This window comes from Equus asinus, chromosome 14, assembly GCF_041296235.1.
Source record: "Equus asinus isolate D_3611 breed Donkey chromosome 14, EquAss-T2T_v2, whole genome shotgun sequence".
In the NCBI taxonomy this organism is placed as follows: domain Eukaryota; kingdom Metazoa; phylum Chordata; class Mammalia; order Perissodactyla; family Equidae; genus Equus; species Equus asinus.
This window is the reverse complement of record NC_091803.1, coordinates 33,299,758-33,323,707: the sequence shown is the minus strand read 5'-3', so window position 1 is coordinate 33,323,707 and position 23,950 is coordinate 33,299,758. Positions and strand designations below refer to the sequence as shown.

The window sequence follows — 23,950 nt, the reverse complement described above, 5'->3', positions numbered from 1 at the left end:
AAGAGGTATATTAACACTCCAGACCAGAGGCAAAATGACAAGCAACCAGAAATCAATCATGAAAACAGAAATTTACAATCTAAATAACAGAGAATTCAAAATAGCTATCATAAAGAAACTCAGTGAGTTACAAGAAAACTCAGAAAGACAGTTTAATGATCTCAGGAATGGAAAATTAATGAACAGAGGGAATTCCTCACAAAAGTGGTTAAAATTATTTAAAAAATCAATCAGGAATGTTGGATATGAAAACACAATGAATGAGATAAAGGAAAACCTGGAGTCCTTAAAAAATAGAACTGATTTATGGAGGCTGGAATCAGTAATTTAGAGGACAGAAATAGAGAAATGCTACACATGGAGGAGAGAGAACTAAGACTAAAAAGAAATGAAGAAATTCTCTGAGAAATATGCAACTCAATTAGGAAATCTAACATAAGGATTATAGGTATTCAAGAGGGAGAAGAAAGGGAGAAATGAGCAGAGAGCTTGTGCAAAGAAATAATAGCTGAGAACTTCCCAAACCTGGAGAAGGGAGCTGGAATTACATGTAAATGAAGCCAATAGATTTCCTAATTACATCAATGTAAAAAGACCTTCTCCAAGGCATATATTAGTAAAACTAAAAAAGTGAATGTCAAAGAAAAAATATTAAGGGCAGGAAGGCAGAAGAAAATAACCTACAAAGGAACCCCTATGATGCTTTCAGCAGAATTCTCATCAGAAACATTACAGGCTAGGAGAGGGTGGAATGACACGTTCAAAATTCTGAAACGCAAAAACTTTCAGCAAAGAATATTCTATCCAGTGAAACTATCCTTCAGATATGATGGAGAAATAAAAACTTTCCCAGACAAATGGAAAGTGAGGGAGTTCATCGCCTCAAGACCCCCCTACAAGAAATTATCAAGAAGGCCCTTATACCTAGAAAAAGAAAGAAGAGTTTACAAAGCTTAGAGCAAGGAGATAAATAGCAGACAAAATCAGAAAATTGCAGCTCTCTATCAGAACATGTTAGCAAACAATTATAACATTAAAGATAGATGTAAGGAAAGCATCAAAAATAACTATAATCACTTCAATTTAATCACAAACTCAGCAAAAATGAAATACATTGTGACAACAATAACTTAGATGGGGAGGAGGAAAGAGATGGAACCTGCTTAAATTAAGGAAATAGCAGACTATCAGAAAATGGACCATCTCATCTATGAGATCTTTTATACAAACCTCATGGTAAACACTAAACAAAAAAATCAGAGCAGAAACACAAATGATAAATAAAAAGAAAACTGAGAACACCATCCTAGAAAAACAGCAAACTGAACTGGCAGTCAGAAAAACATAGGACAATAAGCAAGGGAAATACATAACAACTGGAAAACAAGTGATAACATGTCAGTATTAATCCCACATATATCAATAATCACTCTAAATGTAAATGGATTGAATTCTCCAATCAAAAGGCACAGAGTGGCTGGTTGGATTAAAAAGCAAGACCCGACAATATGCTTCCTCCAGGAAACACATTGCGGCTCTAAAGACAAACACTGGCTTAGAGTGGAAGGATGGGAGATGATACTCCAAGCTAATGTCAAACAAAGGAAAACAGATGTTGTCATACATATATCAGACAAAGTAGACTTCAAGATAAAAAAGACAATGAGAGACAAAGAGGGGTGGAATGTGATTATAAAAGTGACAGATAACACTTATAAATATATATGCACCTAATACAGGAGTACCAAAGTGCATAAACCAACTATTAACAGACCTAAAGGGAGAAATTAACAACAACACAATAAATAGTAGGGGACCTCTACACCCCACTTACATCAATGGGTAGATCATCTGGAAAGAAACTCAACAAGGAAATAGTGGAATGAAATGAAAAACTAGAACAGATGGACTTAATAGATACATAGAGAACAGTCCGTCTGAAATCAGCAGAATACACATTCTTCTCAAGTACACACGGAACATTCTCAAAGATAGACAATATGTTGGGAAATAAGGCAAGCCTCAATAAATTTATGAAGATTGAAGTCACATCAAGCTTTTTTCCTGATCATAACGCTTTGAAACTAGAAATCAACTACAAAAAAAAAGCTGGGAAATTGACAAATATGTGACGACAAAACAACACACTACTAAACTACCAATGGGTCAATGAAGTGATTAAAGGAGAAATCAAAATATATCTGGAGACAAACGAAAAATACACAATACCAACTCATATGGGATGCAGCAAAAGTGGTCCTAAGAGGGAAATTCAGGGGCCAGCCCAGTGGTGCAGTGGTTAAGTGTACATGTTCCACTTCAGCAGCCTGGGGTTCACCAGTTTGGATCCCAGGTGTGGACATTGCACTGCTTGGCAAGCCATGCTGTGGTAGGTGTCCCACATATAAAGTAGAGGAAGATGGGCACGGATGTTAGCTCAGGGTCAGTCTTCCTCAGCAAAAAGAGGAGGATTGACAGCAGATGTTAGCTCACGGCTGATCTTCCTAAAAAGGAAAAGGGAAGTTCATAGCAATACAGGTCTGCCTTGACAAACAAGAAAAGTCTCAAATAAGCAATCTTAAACTATACCTAACAACTGGAAAAAGAACAAACAAATCCCAAAGTCAGCAGATGGAAGGAAATAAAAATTAAAGCAGAAATAAATGAAATTGAAACAAAAAAATCTGTAAAAGGATCAATGAAACAAAGAGCTCATTCTGTGAGAAGATAAAATTGACAAACCCTTAGCCAGACTCACTAAGAAAAAAAAGAGAAGGCTCAAATAAATGACATTAAAAATGAAAGAAATTACAATGAATACCACAGAAATACAAAGAACTATGAGAGAATACCATGAAAAACTATATGCCAACAAATTGGACAATCTACAAGATATGGATAAATTCTTAGACTTGTACAACCTCCTAAAACTGAATCAAGAAGAAACAGACTTTGAGTAGCCCAACCACAAGTAAAGACATTGAAACAGTAATCAAAAGCCTCTCAAAAAATAAAAGTCCAGCACCAGGTGGCTTCTCTGGAGAATTCTACCAAACATTGAAAGATTTAATACCTATCCTTCTCTTACTATTCCAAAAAATTGAAGAAATGGAACACATCATAACTCATCCTACAGGACCAAATTCACCCTGATCCCAAAGCCAGGCAAGAACTCAAAGAAGGAAAATTACAGGCCAATATCACTGATGAACACGATGCAAAAAGCCTCAACAAAATATTGACATACTGAATACAACAATACTTTAAAAGGATCACACACCATGATCAAGTGTGATTTGTACCAGGGATGCCAGGATGGTTTAGCATCTACAAGTCAAACAATGTAATACACCACATTAACAAAATGAGGAATAAAAACCACATGATCATCTCAATAGATTCAGACAAAGCTTTTGACAAGATCCAACATCCATTTATGACCCAAAAAAACACTTAATAAAGTGGGTATAGAAGGAAAGTACCTCAACATAATACGGATGATATGTAACAAACCCACAGCCAACATAGTACTCAACAGGGAAAAACTGAAACCATCCCTCTGAGAACTGGACCAAGGGTCCTGACTCTCACCACTGGTATTCAACATAGTTCTGTAGGTTTTGACCAAAGTAATTAGACAAGAAAAAGAAATAAATGGCATCCAAATTGTCAAGGAAGAAGTGAAATTTGCTGTTTGCAGATAACATGATTCTATGTGGAAAATTGTAAAGAATCCATTGGAAAACTATTAGAAATAATCAACAACTATAGCAAAGTTGCAGGGTACAAAATCAACTTACAGATATCAGTTGCGTTTCTATACTCTAATAATGAACTAACAGTATACAATCCCCATTACAATCGCAACCAAAAGAATAAAATATGTAGGAATAGTTTTACCAAGGAGGTGAAAAACCTGTACAATGAAAAGTATAAGGCATTGTTGAAAGGAGTTGATGATGACATAAATAAATGAAATAGGGGCCAGCTCCGTGGCCGAGTGGTTAAGTTCACACGCTCTGCTGCAGCAGCCCAGGGTTCAGATCCTGGGCGCAGACATGGTACCACTCATCAGGTCACGTTGAGGCGGCATCCCACATCCCGTGACTAGGAGGACCTGCAACTAAGATATACAACTATGTACGGGGGCAAGGTTGGGGAGATAAAGCAGAAAAAAAAATTTCCTTTAAAAAAAAAGAAATGGAATGATATTCCATGCACATAGATTGGAAGAATAAACATAGTTAAAATGTCCATACTACCTAAAGCAATCTTCAGATTTAATGCAATCCTAATAAGAATCCCAATGATATTCTTCATGGAAATAGAAAAAAGAATCCTAGAATTCATATGGGGCAGCAAAAGACCCCAAGTAGCTAAAGCAATCTTGAGAGAAAAGAACAAAGCTGGAGGCAGCACCATCCCTGACTTCAAAATATACTACAAAGCTTTAGTAATCAAAACAGCACAGTACTGGTACAAAAAAAACCCACACAGCTCAATGGAACAGAATTGAAAACGCAGAAATAAAACTACACTCTACGGACAGCTAATCTTCAACAAAGGAGCGAAGCGCTTACAATGGAGAAAGGAAATTCTCTTCAATGAATGATGTTGGGAAAACTGGAGAGCTACATGCAAAAAAAAAAGAAAGTAGACCATTATCTTACACCATACACAAAACTTAACTCAAAACGGGTTAAAGACTTGAAGGTAAGATGTGAAACCATAAAACTCCTACAAGAAAATATAGGCAGTAAACTCTTTGACATTGGTCTTAGAAATATTTTTTCAAATACATGTCTACTTGGGCAAGGGAAGCAAAAGAAAAAGTAAGCAAATGCGACTTCATCAGTAAAGAGCTTCTGCAAGGCAAAGCAAACCAGGAACAAAATGAAAAGACAGCCCACCTACTCGGAGAAAATATTTGCAAATCATATATCCAAAAAGGCTTTAATCTCCATAATACCTCAAGAACTCACACAACTGAACAGCAAAGAAACAAACAACCCAATCAAAAAATGGGCAGAGGGTATGAACAGACATTTTTCCAAAGAAGATATACAGATGGCCAATAGACACATGAAAAGATGTTCAACATTTCTAATCATTAGGGAAACGCAAGTCAAACATACAATGAGACATCACTTTACACCCGTTAGAATGGCTATAATTACCAAGACAAAAAATAACAAATATGGGGGAGGATGTGGAGAAAAGGGAAGCCTCATATGCGGCTGGTGCAAATGCAGACTCATGCTGCCACTATGGAAAACAGTATGGAGAGTTCTCAAAAGACTAAAAGTAGAAATTCTGTATGACTCAGCCCTCCCACTACTGGGTATTTATCCAAATAACTTGAAATCAGCAATTGAAAGAGACTTATGCATCCCTATGTTCACTGCAGCATTATTCACAATAGCCAAATATGAAGGAACCCAAGTGGCCATCAACTGATGAATGGATAAGGAACATGTGATATATATATATATGCAGTGGAATGCTACTCACACATTAAAAAAAAGAAAATTATCCCATTTGCAACAACATGGATGAAGCTTGAGGGCATTATGTTAAGCAAAATAGCTGAGGAGGTAGCTCCAACTTCCAGTCCTTTCACAAGACAAAATTGATAAATAAGCATAAAATGTTAAAACCAATTTTTTCAAAAATCTGGAAACATTTGGAGACTTACAGCAATCAAGCAATGCTAAATGAAGAAAAAGGCAACTTAGAAACAGTAGGAGGTGAGAGTAACATCAGCAATATGCTGGACTTGGAAGCTTCAGGCCCTCATTCCCCACAGAGACACTGAGTTAACAACAATATACAGACAAAAATGCCTTTTTGAAAGCTCTAGAAACGAGTTTAGAAGCTGCAGCATGGAAATGAATCCATAGACAATATCCAAAGGGGTATAAAGTTTGAGGCATTTTCTTGCCTTAATCCCTCTCCCCACATGGCATGGCATAATCAAGAGGAAACTTCCCAATTTCAAGCTCCTCTGTCAGGACAGAAAGAAAAGACTAGAACTTGTGCCCAATATTCTGGCTTGTCTGGGGGCTGCCCAAGGGACTAATTTCTCTCTTGCTTAACAGAGTACTAATGGGAGTGGCTGCATGGTATGACTGTCAGGTTAGAATCCACAGAAAGAAGAAGCAAGCTCTGCAGCACTTTAAGGTTCTTTAAAGCAGTAGAAAGTCTGCATTTCTGCTGGCACATGCCAAGGGGACAACAGATTATAGGCAGAAAAATACATTAGAAACTGAAACCAAAACCTGCAAGCCACTTATGGAACTTAAGATAATTAAAGACAACCATTTATACTGGAATAAAAGCACATGCACAACCCTAGAGAAGACAAATCCCCAGAAAAGGTTTGAAAGGTCCCAAACCTCTATGGTGGCTGATTGGTAAAGGACTTCCCCTGCTTGAAGCCAGTCTCTAAAGACTGAGGAAAGTATCCATTTCTTAAATTCTTAAATCTCAACAAAACATTATAAGCCATACAAAGAAACAAGGAAACATGCCCCAGTCAAAGGAACAAAACAGAGTTCAAGAACCTGACCCTTAAGAAACACAGACTTCTGAATTACCTGACAGAAATAATGTTAAAGTTGTTCAATGATCTAAAAGAGAACACAAATTGACAACTAAATAAAATGAGGAAAATGATGCATAAACAAAATTAAAATACTAAGAAAGATGGAAATTATTTTTTAAAAACCCAAAAATGTTCTAGGTGTAAAAATATAACTAAATTGAAAACTTCATTAGAAGATTTCAACATCAAACTTGATCAGGCAGAAAAATGAATCAGTGAACTTAAAGACAGGACATTTGAAATTATCAACTCAGAGGAGTAAAAAGAGAAAAGAATGAAGAAAAGTGAGAAGAGCCCAAGTGACTTATGGGATACCAACAAGTGGACTACTATATGCATTGTGGGAGTCCCAGAGATGAGAGAGAGAAAGTAACAGAGTATTTAAAGAAAGAATGGCTGAAAACTTCCCAAATTTGGGAAAAGAAACAGACATACAAATCCAAGAAGGTCAACAAGCTACAAGTACAACTGTGAAAGAAACCCACAATGAGACACATTATAATGAAACTCTAAAAATTTCAGAGAAAGGTGACTCTTTAATTGCAATGGAGCCTCTATAAGATTTTCAGCAGATTATTCTGCAGAAAGCTTGAAGTGCAGAAGGTAGTGGTAATAAGTTCAAAGTGCTGAAATTTAAAAAACCTGCAACCAAGAAAACTGTATCTGTGAAAACTGTACTTCAAAAATGAAGGAAAAATTAAGATTTTCCCAGTTAAACTAAAGCTTAAGGAATTTACTACCACCAGACCTCTCCTACAAGAAATGCTAAGAGAGTACTTCAAGTTGAAATGAAGGACTCCACAGACAGCAACAAAAAGCCATATAAAAATATATGGACAAATATAGAAACCTGTTTTATTCTAGTTCTGGTGCATAAGTTCACTTTTGACTCATATAGAGCTTAAAAGACAAAAGCATAAAAAATAATTATGAATCTATGTTAGTGAGAACACAATACATAAAGACATAACTTGTCTTTATAAAAGAACTACAATGAGATATTGCCTCACACCCATCAGAATGGCTATCCTTACCAAGACAAAAAATAACAAATTTTGGAGAGGATGTGGAGAAAAGGGATCCCTCATACACTGCTGGTGGGAATACAAACTGGTGGACTCCAACATTCTTTCATGATTAAAAACACTCAAATTAGGACTAGAAGGAAACTACTTCAACACAACAAAGGTCATATATGAAAAGCCCACAGCTATTATCATACCTAATGGTGAAAGAATGAGAAATTATCCTCTAAGATCAGGAAGAAGACAAGGATGCCTACTCTTGCCACTTCTATTCAACATAGTACTGGAAGTCTTAGAGAAACTAAGCAATAAAAAGAAATATAAGGCTTCCAAATTGGAAAGGAAAAAGTAAAATTGTTTGCAAATAACATGAATTTTATATATGGAAAACCATAAAGATTACACACACACACACACACAACCCTGTTAGAACTAATTAGTGAATAAAGTTCCAGGATACAAAATCAACACAAAAATCAGTTGCATTTCTATAAGCTAAAAATGAACAATGTGAAATTAAGAAAACACTTCAATTCCAGTAGCATCAAAAAAGAATAAATAGTTAGGAATAGATTTAACCAAAGAGATAAGACTTATACACTGCAAACTAAAAAACATTGCTGAAAGATAATGAAGACAGAAATAAAGACATCTAGTGTTCTTGGATTGAAAGACTTTATATTAAATTATATTTATATTATACTACTCAAAATTATCTTCATATTCAGTGCAATCTCTATCAAAATTCCAATGGCATTTTTGCAAAAATAGGAAAATCCATCCTAAAATTTGTATGGTATCTCAAGGAATCCTGAATAGCAAAAACAATATTGAAAAGAAAAAGAAAGTTGGAGGTCTCACACTTCCCAATTTAGAAACATATTACAAAGCTACAGTAATCAAAATCATGTGGCACTGGCATAAAGGCAAACATATGACCAATGAAATGAAATAGAGAGCCAAGAAAATAACCATGGTGTCTATATTCAGATGGTCTTCAACAAGGGTGCCAAAACCTCTCAATGGGAAAAGTAGTTTCTTCAACAGATAGAGGTAGGAAAACTGCAAATGGGCAAAATGATGAAATTAGAACCTTACCCTACATTATATAGAAAAATTAACTCAAAGTCAAATAGAGACCTAAATATAAAACCTAAAACTACAAAATTAGTATAAGAAAATATGAGGAGAAAACTTCATGACATTGGGTTTAGCAATGATTTATTAGTTAGGATACCAAAAGCAAAAATGGACAAATAAGACTAAATCAAACTTTAAAACTTCTGTGCTTCAAAGGACATAATCAACAGAGTGAAAAGGCAAACTATGGAAGTGACAAGTTTAGAAAGCCACATGCATGCTTATGGCAAGACGCATGTTCAGGAAAGACTTAAGAAGACCCCATGATTCTGGCTGATCTCTAGGCTCAATGCAGCCTGGTGAGTGTTAAAGGAGTTCCTAGCAAAGGCCACTCTGTAAAGACTGGAAGAGTTTTGTTTTATTTTGTTTTGTTCTTTAGCTCCTGGCATTCAAGGAAATCTCTGTCAAAACACTACCTGTATACAATCTAAAGGATCAAGAGATTTCAGTAATCACACATGACAAAGAAGGCAGTCTTTATTAAAGTAGATTAGAAAAATTATTAAACAAATGGATGAATGCAACCTTCAATAATCAAAAACCTTGGTGAGAGGAGAGAATCTGCAGACTTACCACATTACAATATTCAAATATCCAGCATTCAACAAAACATCACTAGGTATACAAAGAAATAGGAAAGTATGTCCCACTCAAAGGAATAAAATAAATTGACAGAAACCAGCCCTGAGGAAGTCCAGGCAAAGGACTTACTAGGCAATGACTTTAAATTAGCTGTCTCAAATATACTCAAAGAATTAAAGAAAACCTGAAGAAAAACTAAGGAAATCAGGGAAATGACAGAGGACAAAATTAAGTATCAATAAAGAGGTAGCAATTTTAAAAAGGAACCAGGCAGAAATTCTGGGCCTGAAAAGTACAATGAGGGAAATGAAAGTTTTATTAGAGGGGTTAAACAGCAGAATTGAGCAAGCAGAAGAAAGAATCATTGAATTTGAAAGTAGGACAGTTGAGATTATCCAGTCTAAAGAACTGAAACAAAAAAGATGAAGAAAAGTGACAGAGACTAAGGAACCCATAGGACACTATCAAATATACCAAACAGGGGAGTCCAAGAAGGAGAGCAGAAAGAGAAAGGGGTTGAAATAGATTGGAAGACAATGGCCCAAAACTTCCTAGACTTGATGAAATACTTAAATCTGCCCACCCAAAAATCTCATTGAACTCCAACTGCATAAACTTGAAGCATTCAACATCAATACACACTATAATCAAACTGTCAGAAAACAAAGAGAGAATTTTGAGAGCACCAAGAAAGAAATAACTTCTCACATACAAGAGATTCTCACATACAAGGGATTCTCAAAAGTTACTAAATGATTTCTTATTAGAAATCATGGATACTAGAAAGTAGTGGGATGACATATTTAAAGTGCTGAAAGAAAAAAAATCTTTTGGCCAAAAATGCTCTGCCTGGAAAAACTGTGCATCAAAAATAAAAGAAAAATTAAGATACCTATATAAACAAAAGCCAAGGAAGTTCATTAGCATGACATTTAGCATTACAAGAAATGGTAAAAGGAGTCCTTCAGGTAAAAATGGAAGTACACTAAACAGTCACTTGAAGCTAGCATGAAGAAATAAAGGTCTCCAGTGAAAGTAATTGTATAGGCAGACACAAAATCCAGTATTACTGTATTTTTGGTTTGTAACTTACATTTTCATATGTGGTTTCAAAGACAAATTCATAAAATTATTTTGTGGGGCACTCAATGTGTAAACATGTAATTTATGACAACATAGAGTAGAGAGGATGGAGATGTGTAGGAACAAGGTTTTTATAAGCTACTGAAGTTCAGTAGTTATCTATTCAAACTAAATTATAATAAATTTAATATCTATGTATAATCCCCATGGTAACCACAAATAAAATATCTAGAAATTGTACACCAGGGAAATGAAAAGAGACTCAAAATGGTTCACTAAAAAATCAACTAAGTGAAAATTAAGGCAGTAATAAAGGAAGTGAGGGACATAAGTACAGGACACACAGAAAACAAAGCAGAATGATAAAAGTAATTTTAAGAAGCAATAACTTTAAATGTAAGTGAATTAAACTATCCTGCCTAAAGGCAGAGATTGGGAGAATGGATGTTTTAAACAGACCAAACTATATAATGTCTACAAGAGACTCAATTTAACATCCAAAGACACAAATAGATTTAAAGTTATAAGATAGAGAGATTGCATGCAAATAGTAACCGAAATAGACCTGAGTTCACTATAATATCAAACAAAGTTGACTTAAGGTCAAAATTGTAAAAAAAGACAGATAAAAGACATTATATATTGATTAAAGGGTCGGTTTCATCAAAAAGATAAGTCATAAATATATATGCACCAAACAACATAGCCCCAAAATATATGAAGCAAAATTTTACTTCAATATCCCAAATTCAAAGAAAGATAGATCAACAACAGGGAAGAGTAATATAAAAATAGCAAGCTTGAACAACACACTAAACAGGTTGGACAGAACAGATATGTATAGAACACTCCACACAACAGAATACACATTTGCACATAGAACATTCTCCAGGATAGATGATACATTAGGCAAGGAAACAAGTCATGATAAATTTTAAAAGATTGAAATTAGCAAAATATCTTTTCCCACCACAAAGGAACAAGCTAGAAATATAAATAGCACAAAGTAAATTGGGAAATTCACAAGTTTATGTAAATTAAGCAACACATTCTTTAATGACCAAGAGAACAAAGAAGAAATTGTAAGAGAAATTGGAATTGAAGAAAATTTCAAATCAATTATCTAACATTACACCTTGAAGAGTTAGAAAAAGAGGAGGAAATTAAACCCAAGGATAGCCAAAGGAAGGAAATAATGGAAATTATAACAGAGAAAAATAAAACATAGAGTAGAAAAACAATAGAATAAACAAAGCCAAAAGCTGGTTTTTCACAAAGATTTCTAGAAAGTGGCAAATCTGTAGCTAAACTGGCTAAGAAAAAAGAGAAGATTGAAATTACTAAAATCAGATATGGAAATGGAGAAATTACTACCAACCTTACAGAAATGAAAAGGGCTTATAAGAGAATACTATGAACAATTGTACACCAACAAGTTAAATAACCTAGATTAAATGGACAAATTCCTAGAAACACCAGAATTACCTGAATGAATTCAAGAAGAAATAGAAAATCTCAACAAATCTATAATGTTACTGCCATAAGGATAAACCTGTAGACCAAAGGAATCAAATTGAGAATCCAGAAATAAACCCATACATCTATGACCATTTAAGTTTTTGGGGTTTTTTTCCTAGGGACTTACTTGTTCCTAATATTTTCATTAACACATTGACTTTGTTATGATGAATCCTCTAGGAATTTTTATGCAAATGCAGTTTTGCTAAAAGGAACACATTCTTTTCTTCCAGCTTTACCGGGATATAATTGACATATAACATTGTGTAACTTTAAGGTATACAACATATTGATTTGATAGACTTATATACTGCAAAATGATTACCACTGTAGCATTAGCTAATACCTCCATCACATCCCATAGTTACCATTTTTTTTTGTGGTGAAAATATTTAAGATCTACTCTCTTAGCACCTTTCAGATATATAATACAGTATTGTTCACTGTATTCACAATGCTGTGGATTAGATCCCCAGAATTTATTCATCTTCTGACTCGAAGTTTCTACCCTTTGACCAACATCTCTCCCTCTTTCCCATGACAGAAGTCACAGTCCAGGGTCTCCTTTGACCCTAAGCTGTGCCGTCTTGGGGAAGGAGTGATGCTGGCAAAGTCAAGCTGTTCCTCTTAGCACTCCAGTGTGTGCAAACTCATGTTTTTTGCTCAAGCGGGATGCTGGAACTTCTCTTCTGTAAACCTGGACTTCCATAAAGGCTATCTCATTCGTGGGTGACTGCCCAAGTCAGTGTTCTCCAGGTGCTCCCAGACCACGGCCAAGAAGGGCTGGAACCAATTCACAGACTACTCCAGGTTCCACCATTGGTACTGAGGTCTGTCTGCCTATTATCGAATGTCCAGGTGGGCAAGACTTCTCCCAGGTACCTTGACATATGGTGCTGGATCCCACAACTCCAACAGAAGCACTTTTGTTGGTGGGTGAATGCTGAATTTCTTTTTTGTTGAGTAGGGGACAAAAATGAGGGACATCTATGTCACCATGATGCTAACATCACTCCATCTGTCCTTTTTTTAAGGCTGAATAATATTCTATTGTGTATATATACCACATTTTATTTATCCATTCATCTGTAGATGGACATTTAGGTTGTTTCCAAATCTTGGCTATTATAAATAACGCTGCAATGAATATAGCAGTGCAAATATCTCTTCAAGATCCTGATTTCAGTGCTTTTGGATAAATACCCAGAAGTGAGACTGCTGGATCATATGGCGGTTGGTTGAATCTTTGGATGCAAAACCAGCAGATACAGAGGGTTAACTATGTATGGTTTACAAATATGATCTTTTTTATTTCTGTGACATAAGTTGCAATGTCTCTTTTATTTCTGATTCTGTTTGTCTTCCCACTTTTTTCGTCAGTCTAGTTAAGGTTTGTCAATTATGTTTATCTTTTCAAATAATTTTAATGATTTTTTTCTATTGTGTTTCTAGTCTCAATTTTGGTTATTTATTCTCTACCTCTTGTTATTTCTTTCCTTCTGCTAACTTTGGAATTAGTTTGCCCTTTTTATAGTTCCTTGAGGTGTAAAGTTAGGTGGTTGTTTTTTTCCTTCTTTTTTAATGTAGGCATTGATCAATATAATCTTGCCTCAGTACTGTTTTTGCTGCATCCCATAGGTTTTGATATGTTGTGTTTTCATTTTCATTTGACTCAAGATATTTTCTAATTCTCTTTTTATTTCTTCTTTGACCTATTGCTTTTTCAAGAATGTGATTTTTCAAAAATTAAATTTCCACATTTATAAATTGTCCAGTTTTCCTTCTGCTATTGCTTTCTAGTTTCATTCTTTTGTGGTTTAAAAAGATATTTAGTATTATTTCAATCTTAAATTTTTTATGCCTTGTTTTGGGACTTAACATATGGTCTATCCTGGAGAATGTTCTGTGTGCACTTGACAAGAATGTATATTTTCTGCTGTTGGATAAAAGGTTTCTTAGGTCCATTTGGTCTATTATGTTATCCAATTCTGCTGTTACCTTGGTAATCATCTATCTGGTTATTTTATCTGTTATTGAAAATGGGATATTGAAGTCTCCATGCAATATAATATTTCTATCTATTCTTCCCTTTAGTTCCGTCAATGTTTGCTATATATATTTAGGAGTTCTGATGTTGGTGCATGTATTTATAATTATTATATCTTCCCGCAACTTTACTGTTTTTATCATTATATGATAAAATCATTATATAATCATTGTATAATATTATTCTCTGTCTCTTTCAACTGATTTTACTTAAAGTCTATTTTGTCTGGTTTAAGTATAACCACCCCTGCTCTCTTTGGTTACCATTTGCATGGAATATCTTTTTCCATGCCTTTACTTTCTGCCTGTGTATGTCCTTAAATCTAAAGTGAGTTCCTTGTAGAAAGCATGTAGTTGGATATTGTTACTTTATCCATTCAGCCACTTTATATATTTTTGATTCTGTTCCTTTACAGTTAAATTATTGATAGGGAAGCACTTACCATTGCCATTTTTAAATTGTTTTCTGTCTTTCTGGTAGTTCTTTTGTCCTTCTTTTCCATTCTTGCTGTCTTCCTCTGCGTATCATTACTTTTTGTATTGACAGGCTCTGATTTCTTTCTTTTTCTTTTGTGTATATTCTATAGGTATTTTCTTTGTGGTTACCTTGGAGCTTACATAAAATATTTTATAGTTATTATATTTAAGCTGATAACAACTTAACTCTAACCAGAAACAAAACTATACAGTTTTTTAACCAAAGCAGTCTTAAGAAAGAAGAATAAAGCTGGGGGCATCAAGCTTCCTGATTTCAAACTATATTACAAAGCTATAGTCATCAAAACAGTGTGATATTGGCATAAAAACAGACATGTAGAGCAATGGAACAGAATCTAGAGCCCAGAAATAAACCCACAAATATATGGTAAATTAATTTGCGACAAAGGAGCCAAGAAAATACAATGGGGAAATGACAATCTCTTCAATAAATGGTCTTGGAAAAACTAGACATCCACATGCAAAAGAATGAAACTGGACAACTATCTTACACCATACACTAAAACTAACTAAATGGATTAAAGACATGAACATAAGCCCTGAAACCATAAAACTCCTGGAAGAAAACATAGACAGTAAGATCATTGACATCAATCTTAGTGATGATATTTTGGATTTGACACCAAAAGCAAAGACAACAAAAGCAAAAATAAATAAGTAGGGCTACATCAAACTAAAAAGTTTCTGCACAGCAGAGGAAACCATCAACAAAATGAAAAGGAACCTACTGAATGGGAGAAAATATTTTCAAATCATTTATCTGACAAGGCAGTAATATCCAAAAATTAAAAAGAACTTGTATAACTCAATAGCAGAAAAACAAATAAAAAATGAGCAGAGGATCTGAATAGACGTTTTTTCAAACAAGACATACAAATGGCCAACAGGTACATGAAAAGATGTTTAACATCACTAACCCTCAGGGAAATGCAAACCAAAACCACAATGAGATCTCACCTCACATCTGTTAGAATGGCTGTTATCAAAAAAGAAAAGAAATAAGTATTGATGAGGATGTGGAGAAAAGGGAACCCTTGGGCACTATTGGTGAGAATGTAAATTGGTGCAGCCACTATGGAATACAGTATGGAGGTTCCTCAGAAAATTAAAAATATAACTACCATATAATCCAGCAATTCCACCTCTGAGCATTTATCTGAAGGAAATGAAAACACTATCTCTAAAAAGTATATGCATCCCCATGTTCATTGTAGCATTATTCACAATAGTCAAGACATGAAAACAACCTAAGTGTCCATCAACAGATGAATGAATAAAGAAAATGTAGAGTTGATCTTCCTACCAACTGGATTGTTCACTTTGGGATGATCATATGAATGCAAAATCTCTATCTTTAAACTTCTTTGGGGCCTCTTTGATGTGGCAGTTTAGCCTTTACCCTAACTCAGTGGTTCTCAAAGTATGGTCCTCTGACCAGCACCATCATCAGCATCACCTGGGAATATGTTAGAAATGCAAGTTCTCATTAATGGTGAATGGATAAAGATGTGATATAGATAAACATATAGATATAGATCACACACACAATGAATATATATATACACACACACAATGGATTATTATTCAGCCATTAAAAAGTAGGAAATCTTGGTATTTGCAAGAACATGGATGGACCTTAAGGGCATTGTGCTAAGTGAAATAAGTCAGAGAAAGACAAACACTGTATGATCTCACTTATATGTGGAATCTTAAAAAAACAAATTCATAGATACAGAGAACAGATTGGTGGTTGTCAGAGGTGAGGGATGGGAGCTGGGCTAAATGGTATTTGAGGGCCAAAAAGAAAAACTTCTAGTTATAAGATAAATAAGTCATGGGTATGTAATACACAGCATAGTGACTATAGTTAATAATACTGTATTGTGTATTTGAAAGTTGCTAAGAGAGTAAATCTTAAAAGTTCTTATCACAAGAAAAATAATTTGTAGCTATGTATGGTGATGGACATTAACTAGACTTAGGTGGTGATCATTTTGCAATATATACAAATATTGAATCGTTATGTTGTACATCTAAAACTAATAGAATGTTACATGTCAACTATATCTCAATTTTCAAAAGGATATATATTTTTAAACAGGATAAATGATTCATAGGGTTTAAATGGTTTTATAGTTTCTTTTTTACATATTACCAAATAGTTCCCCACAAAATCTGGACTGGTTGTTATTAATATTTAAGTTTCTTGGGGACAAAAGTTACATATTCCAGATATGTTTTTCATAGCATCTACACAGTACCTAACATGGTTCACAAATATCTTAACTGGCTGATGACAATGCAAATATATTGGAAGATAGCAAATTATTTAAATGTTTTTATCTCCAATATAGTCCATACTCGTAGAAAATTAGTATAAAAAAGATAAGAAAAAGAAAGAAAATCAAAAGCTAGCTAATCCTACCACCCAGATGTAACTATAATTTTCCTGAACTATTCTCATGCAGGAGACGGTGCTAAATCTTTTGAGTAATCCACCAGTAGACTGAATTTGAGGTGCTGATTTGCAGCGTCTTATGTTCTCACCAAAGCACAGCTTTTGTTATGTCTTCTGCTTCCTTGTAGGTCGCTACCCTCCCACCAGAGGAGAGGTCTATATTAATGGATATGACATCTCGAAGAATATAATTGAGATTCGAAAAAACTTGAGCTTCTGCCCACAGCATGACTTGTTGTTTAATGACTTGACAGTATCAGAACACCTTTTTTTCTATGCTGTGGTAAGTCAGAGATTTTTTAAAATTATATAGTAAATTTAACTTTTTTCTTTTAATGTACAGATCTATGAATTTTAATACATTTAACCAACACCACAATCAGAATACGGAACAGTTTCATCACCCCAAAACATTCCTTTATGCCACTCCTTTGTAGTCATCCCTCTTCCCCTGAACCCCTGGTAACCATTGATCTATCCTTCATCACCATAGTTTTGTCTTCTTGAGACTATCATATAAATAGAATCATATAGTATGTAACCTTTAGAGATTAGCTACTTAGAGCATAATGCCTATGAGATCTATCCATGGTTGTGTAGTAGGTAATATGTTTCTTTTAATTGTTGAATAATATTTCACATTTGGATGTAACACAGTACACCAACTGAAGGACATTTGGGTTGTTTCCAGGCTCCACACATATGAATAAAGCTGTTCTGAATTTCACGTACAGCTTTTTTTTTGTATGTAAACATAAATTTTAATCACTCTCAGAGTAGGATTACTGGATCATATTATAAATGCCAAACTGCTTTCCAGAGTAGCTGTACCATTTTGCACCCCCACCAGCAAAGTATGAGAATTTCAATTGCTTCACGTCCTTGCTAGTATTGGGTATTGTTAATACTTCTTTTTTAAGTTTAACCATTCTAATAAGTGTGTAGTTGTATCTAATCATGGGTTTAATTTACAATTCATGAATGGCTAATGATGTTGATCATATTTCATGTGCTTATTTGCCATTTTAATAGCCTCTTTGAGGAAATATATGTTCAGGCCCTTTGTCCTTTTATGTGTGTGTGTGAGGAAGATTGGCCCCAAGCTAACATCTGTCAGCAATCTTCCTCTTTTTGCTTGAGGAAGGTCATTGCTGAGCCAACTAACATCTGTACCAATCTTCGTCTATTTTATGTGGGATGCCGACACGGCATGGCTTGACCAGCAGTGCTAGGTCCTCACCCAGGTGCAAACCTGTGAACCCTGGGCCGCTGAAGTGGAGCCTGTGAACTTAACCCCTATGCCACTGGGCTGGGCCCCCTTTGTCCATTTTTTTAATTTGGGTTATTCATTTTCTTATTACTGAATTTTTGAAAGTTCTTTGTATATTCTGGATGTATGTCTTTTGTTGGATATGTGCTTTGCAAGTATTTTCCCCAATCTGTAGCCTGTCTATTCATTTTCTTGACAATGTCTTTTGCAGAGGAAATTTTTTAATGTTGAAATCTAATTTATCACATTTTTTCTTGATGGATCTTGCCTTTGCTGTCTTTTCTAGAGCTCATGCCTAACCCCAGGACATGAAAATTTTATTCTGTATTTTCATCCAAATTTTGGTAGTTTTACATGTTACACTTAGATCTATGATCCATTTTGAGTTAGTCTTTATATAAAGCTGTAAAGTTTAGGTCTAAGTTCATTTTTTTGCATTTGGGTGACCAATTGTTCTAACACCATTTTTTGAAAACACTCTGCTTTCATGATTTTTGCACATTGTCAAAGATCAAATGGCCATATTTATATGGACTTATTTCTGAACTCTCTTTTCTCCTCCATTGAACTATGTGTATATCCCTTTGCAAATACCACACTGAACTGATTAGTGTAGCTTTACAGTATGTCTTAATATCGGATAGTACTATTCACAACTATATTTTTTAAAAAAGTGTTTTAGCTATTATAGCTTCTTGGCCCTTCCAGATAAATTTTTGTATTATTTTTTATATATCTACAAAAATTCTGCTGTGATTTTGATTGGTATTACATTAAATCTATATATCACTTTGGAGATAATTAACATTGTTACTATGTTGAGAATTCAAATCTTTGAACACAGTATGTCTCTACATTGGTTTAGGTCTTTGATTTCTTTTATCACCATTTTTAGTTTTCAATATATAGATCCAATACCATATTACCAGAGTTAATATGTGTGTGTGTGTGTGTGTATTTCATTATTTGGAGCTTTAAAAATTTTTTGATGTCTAGTTACTCATTGCTTCTACATAAAAAATGATTGATATTTGTGTGTTGACCTATTAACCTCTGACCTTGCTAAGCTCATTTATTAGGTTTAGGAGGGGATTTTTGTAGATTTCTTTTATATAGAGACAATCATGCCATCAGAGAATAAGGGCAGTTTTGGTTTTTTGTGCCAATCTGTGTGCTCTTTATTTCTTTCTCTTGTCTGTTGCACTGGCTAGGAACAGTATGATGTTGAATATTGTTATTGAGAGTGGGCATCCTTGACTTGTTCCTGATCTTAAGAGGAAAGCATTCTGTCTTCCACCATTAAAAATTTTTTTCATAGGTACCCTTTATCACCTTGACGAAGTTCCTTTCTATTCTTAGTTTGCTGAGAGTTTTTAATAAATGAATGTTGCAGTTGGTCAAAGACTCTTCATACATCTGTTAATGATTATGTGATTTTTCTTCTTTAGACTGTTAACATGATAGATTACTTTGATTGATTTTCAAATATTGACCAGCCTTACATTTGTGGGATAAATCTCACTTAGTCATGGGTTTTGCTAACACATGACTGAATTTGGTTTGATAATATTTCATTCAGAGCTAAGTTTATGAGGGATGTTAGCCTCTAGTATCCTCTTTTTGTTTTGTCTTTGTCTGGTTTTGGTATCAGGGTAATACTGGCTTCGTAAAATGAGTTGGGAAGTGCTCCCTCTTTTTCTGTTTTCTGGAAGAATTTATGAAGAATTGTTTAATTTAATTTATATTTATTTAATTAATTTTAATTTTAATTTTAATTTATTTCTTCTTTAACTATTAAGTAAAGTTCACTAGTAAAACCATCTGAACCTGGAGATATGTTTTTGATGTTTTTAAATATGAATTCAGTTTATTTAAGAACTAGTCTATGATCCAACAATCCCACTTCTGGGTATATATCCAAAGGAAACAAAATCAGAATCTTGAAGAGATATCTGCACTCCCATGTTCATTTCAACATTATTCACAATAGCCAGGATATGGAAACAACCTAAATGTCCATCAACAGATGAATAGATAAGGAAAATGGGGTATATCTATATAATGGAATGTTATTCAGCTTTAAGAAAAGAAGGAAATCTTGACATTTGTGACAACATGGATGAACCTGGAGGACATCATGCTAAATGAAACAAGCCAGATACAGAATGACAAATACTGCATGACCTCACTTATATGTGGAATCTAAAATAGTCAAACTCATAGAAGCAAAGAATAGAATGGTAGTTGCCAAGGGCTAGGGGTGGAGGGATAAATGGGGAGATGTTGGTCAGTGGGTACAAAGTGTCTGTTACACAGGGTGAATAATTTCTGGAGATCTAATGTACATGAATGAGATTATAGTTAATAATACTGTATTGTATACTGAAATTTACTAAGAGGATTGATCTTAAGTGTTTCTCACCACAAAAAAAAAAGAAAGAAAATGAAAACTATGTGAGGTGATGGATATGTTACTTAGCTTGATTGTGGTGATAATTTCATAATGTGTGTGTGTGTGTATATATATCTATATATACACATCCGTATATATGTACATATACATATATCAACTTGTTCACCTTAAATATTTATAATTTTTAATTGTCAATTATATCTCAATAAAGCTGTAAAAAATTCAATTTATTTAATAGTTACAGGATTATTTATTTCATATTGGGTGAGCTATGGTACTTAGTGATTTTTGAAGAATTGCTCTATTCCATTTAAGTTGATGACTGTATGCATAAAGCTCTTTGTAGTATTCCCTTATTATCCTTTTAATGTCTGTGGAGTCTGTAGTAATACCCTCTCTTCTTCCTGATATTGGTAAGTTGTACTTCTCTTTTTTTCTCTGTTGTTTGTACTAGAATTTTACCAATTTTCATGATTTTTTTTAAAGAACCAGCTTTTAGCTTCATTGCTTTTTCTCTATTGCATTTTGGTTTTTTATTTCATTTGTTTATGCTTATATATTTATTATATTCTTCCTTCTACTTCATTTGGAGGTTTTGCTCTTCTTTTTCTTGTTTCTTAAGGTCAGATCATTGATTTGAGGCATTTCTGCTTTCTAACGTAAGCATTTATTGCTACGATTTTTCCTCTAAGCACTCCTTTAGCTACAATCCATAAGTTTCAATATGATTTGTTATATTTTCATTTTTATTCAGTTCAAAATATTTTCTATATTCCTTGAAACAGCTTCTGTGACTCACAGATCATTTGCAAGTATGTCCTTTAATGTCCAAGTGATGTAAAGTTGTCCTGTTTTCTCTCTGTTATTTTTAAGTTTAATTCTGTTTTGGTCAAAGATTTCAAATCTTGTGTGATTTCGAATGACTTAAAATTGCTAAGGTTTTATGACCCAGGATATGATCTATCTTGGTGACTGTCCTATATGCACTTGAGAAGAATATGTTTTCTGCTGTTTGGTTGGAATTTTCTATAAACATCAAATAGACTCATAAACTTGATGTTGTTGTTTAATTCTTCTATTTGCTGATTTCTGTCTAGTAGTTCTGTTACTGAGTGAGGAGTATTGAAATCTCCTACTGTAATCATATATTTTTCTTTTCATCATTTCAGTTCTGTTCATTTTTGTCTGTGTTTTAAGTTCTGTCATTAAGTGCATGCACATTTAGGATTGTTATGTCTTCTTCGTGAAATGATTCTCTTATCAATATGTAATATCCCTCTTTTGTCTCTGGTAATTTTCTTTGCTTTGAAGTCAACCTCATCTGATAGTAATATAGCCATTCCAACTTTGTTTTGATTGGTGTTCACATAGTATATCTACTTCCAACATTTCCCTTTAAACCTACCTATATCATTAAACTTTGAGTTTCCTGTAGACATTGTATAGTTAGATCATGCTTTTATATAATCTGTCTCTATCTTTTAATTGATGTGTTTAGACCATTTATTTGTAATGTAATTATTGATATATTTACATTTAAGTCTACCACTTTATTGTTTCTTTTCTATTTATTTTTACTGCATTTTTCCCTCTGTTTTCCCTTTTCAGTCTTCTTTGGAATTATTTGAACATTTTTTAGTATTCCATTTTGATTTGTCTTTGTGATTTTTATTATATCTCTTGTACACGTTTTTAGTGGTTACTCTATGGATTATAAAATACAGACTTAGCTTTTCACAGTTATTTAGAATCAATATTTTCCAACTTTATTTGGAATGTAGAAACCTTAGTACATTGTATGTTCCTCATCCTCCTCCCTTTACACTAAAGTTGTCATATATTATACCTACATATATTGAAAACATCATCAGACAATGTTATGTTTTTTGCTTAAAACCACCTAGCATGTTTAAAGAATCATAAGAAAATAATTATTACATTTAGCATTTCTGTTGTACTTTTATCACTCATGATGTTCCAAGTTTTCTGTATCATTTCTCTTCTGTTTGAAAAACATTCTTTAGCAATTCTTTTAGATCAGTACTCTTGGCTATGAATTCTCTTAGTTTTCCTTCACCTGAAAGTATCTAATTCACCATCATTCCTCAGTATATTTTTGCTTGATGTAGAAATCTGGGTTGACAGTTCTTTTCCTTCAGCACTTCAAAATGTTGTTCCACTTTCTGGATATGATGGTTTCTGATGAGAAATCCGAAGATACCTGAATTGTTCCCCTATAGGCAGTTTGTCATTTTTCTCTGGGTGCTTTCAAAATTTTTTCTTTGTCTTTACATTTCAGCAGTTTGGTTATGATTTGTCTGGTGTGGATTTCTTCGAGTTTTTCTGGGTGAGGCTCAATCAGCTTTTTCAGTCTGTAGGTTTGTATGTTTTACCAAACATGGGAAGTTTTCAGTCATTATTTCTTCAAATACTATTTCAGCCACATACTCTTTCTTCTTTCCTTCTGGAACTTCAGTGACATAAATGTTAGACATTTTGTTGTCGCAAAAGCCCTTTGGGCTTTTTTCATTTTTCTTCAGTCATTCTTCCCTTTGCTGTTCAGATTGGATAATTTCTATTGATCTACCTTCCGATTTACTGACGCTTTCCTCTATCATTTCTATTCTGCTACTGAGTAGACCAAATGAGCTTTTTATTTTAATTATTAGATATTTAGTTCTAAAGTTTCCATTAGTTTCTTCCTTATATCTTCTATATGTTGATGATACTTTCTATATTCATTCCAACATCTGTGGCATCCTTTAATTGATTTCTGTTGATTATCTTTCCCTACATGAGTTGAGATTTTTTGATTCTGTTTGCCAAGTATTTTTTGTTTATACCCTGTATGTTTTCAACAATACCTCATGAGACTCTGCATCTTGTTTATATCTTCCTGTGGGCTGTGGTTCCAATGTCAGTTTCCAAGTCTTTGCAGTGCTATTCCAGTCTCTACCATGTATGTGTTATCCATTGGTCAGCTCACACCTGGGTAGAGGTTTTCTCATTAGCATAATTTTTTAAACTTGGTATGCTGATAGGATTAGATCCATGTAAGCAAATGATGAGGTAGACACATGAGTTCATAAACAACTTTAAAGGTGTCACTTTCCTGCTCCACTCTCCTGTTATCTTTCCAGTATTTTCTGGTTCCCCAGGATTCCTTTCTCAGCCCTCTAGCCAGAAATCACCCACTTTCATGATTGTGCCACATCCAAGTGACAGAAAGACAGAGAGAGTGGTAAAAAGAAATTGGGTTTGGCCTTGTCCTCTTGGAGCCATAGCTCCAGTGAACTGACAAGAATGTTCCTCT

General features: G+C 34.1%; 1 protein-coding gene across 7 annotated transcripts in view; it reads left to right on the top strand.

Annotated features, from left to right (window-relative positions):
- LOC106841718 (phospholipid-transporting ATPase ABCA3-like) overlaps positions 1-23,950 on the top strand; it is a 217,997-nt gene that overhangs the window by 94,613 nt on the left and 99,434 nt on the right. For 5 of the 7 annotated variants that reach the window (XM_070484796.1, XM_070484794.1, XM_070484793.1 and 2 more), the window contains one exon: positions 17,083-17,237. The exons of the other annotated variants lie outside the window; for them this stretch is intronic. In XM_070484796.1, the coding sequence (XP_070340897.1) occupies positions 17,083-17,237 (155 nt within the window). The remainder of the gene's footprint in view (positions 1-17,082; positions 17,238-23,950) is intronic. 7 annotated transcript variants of the gene reach the window in all.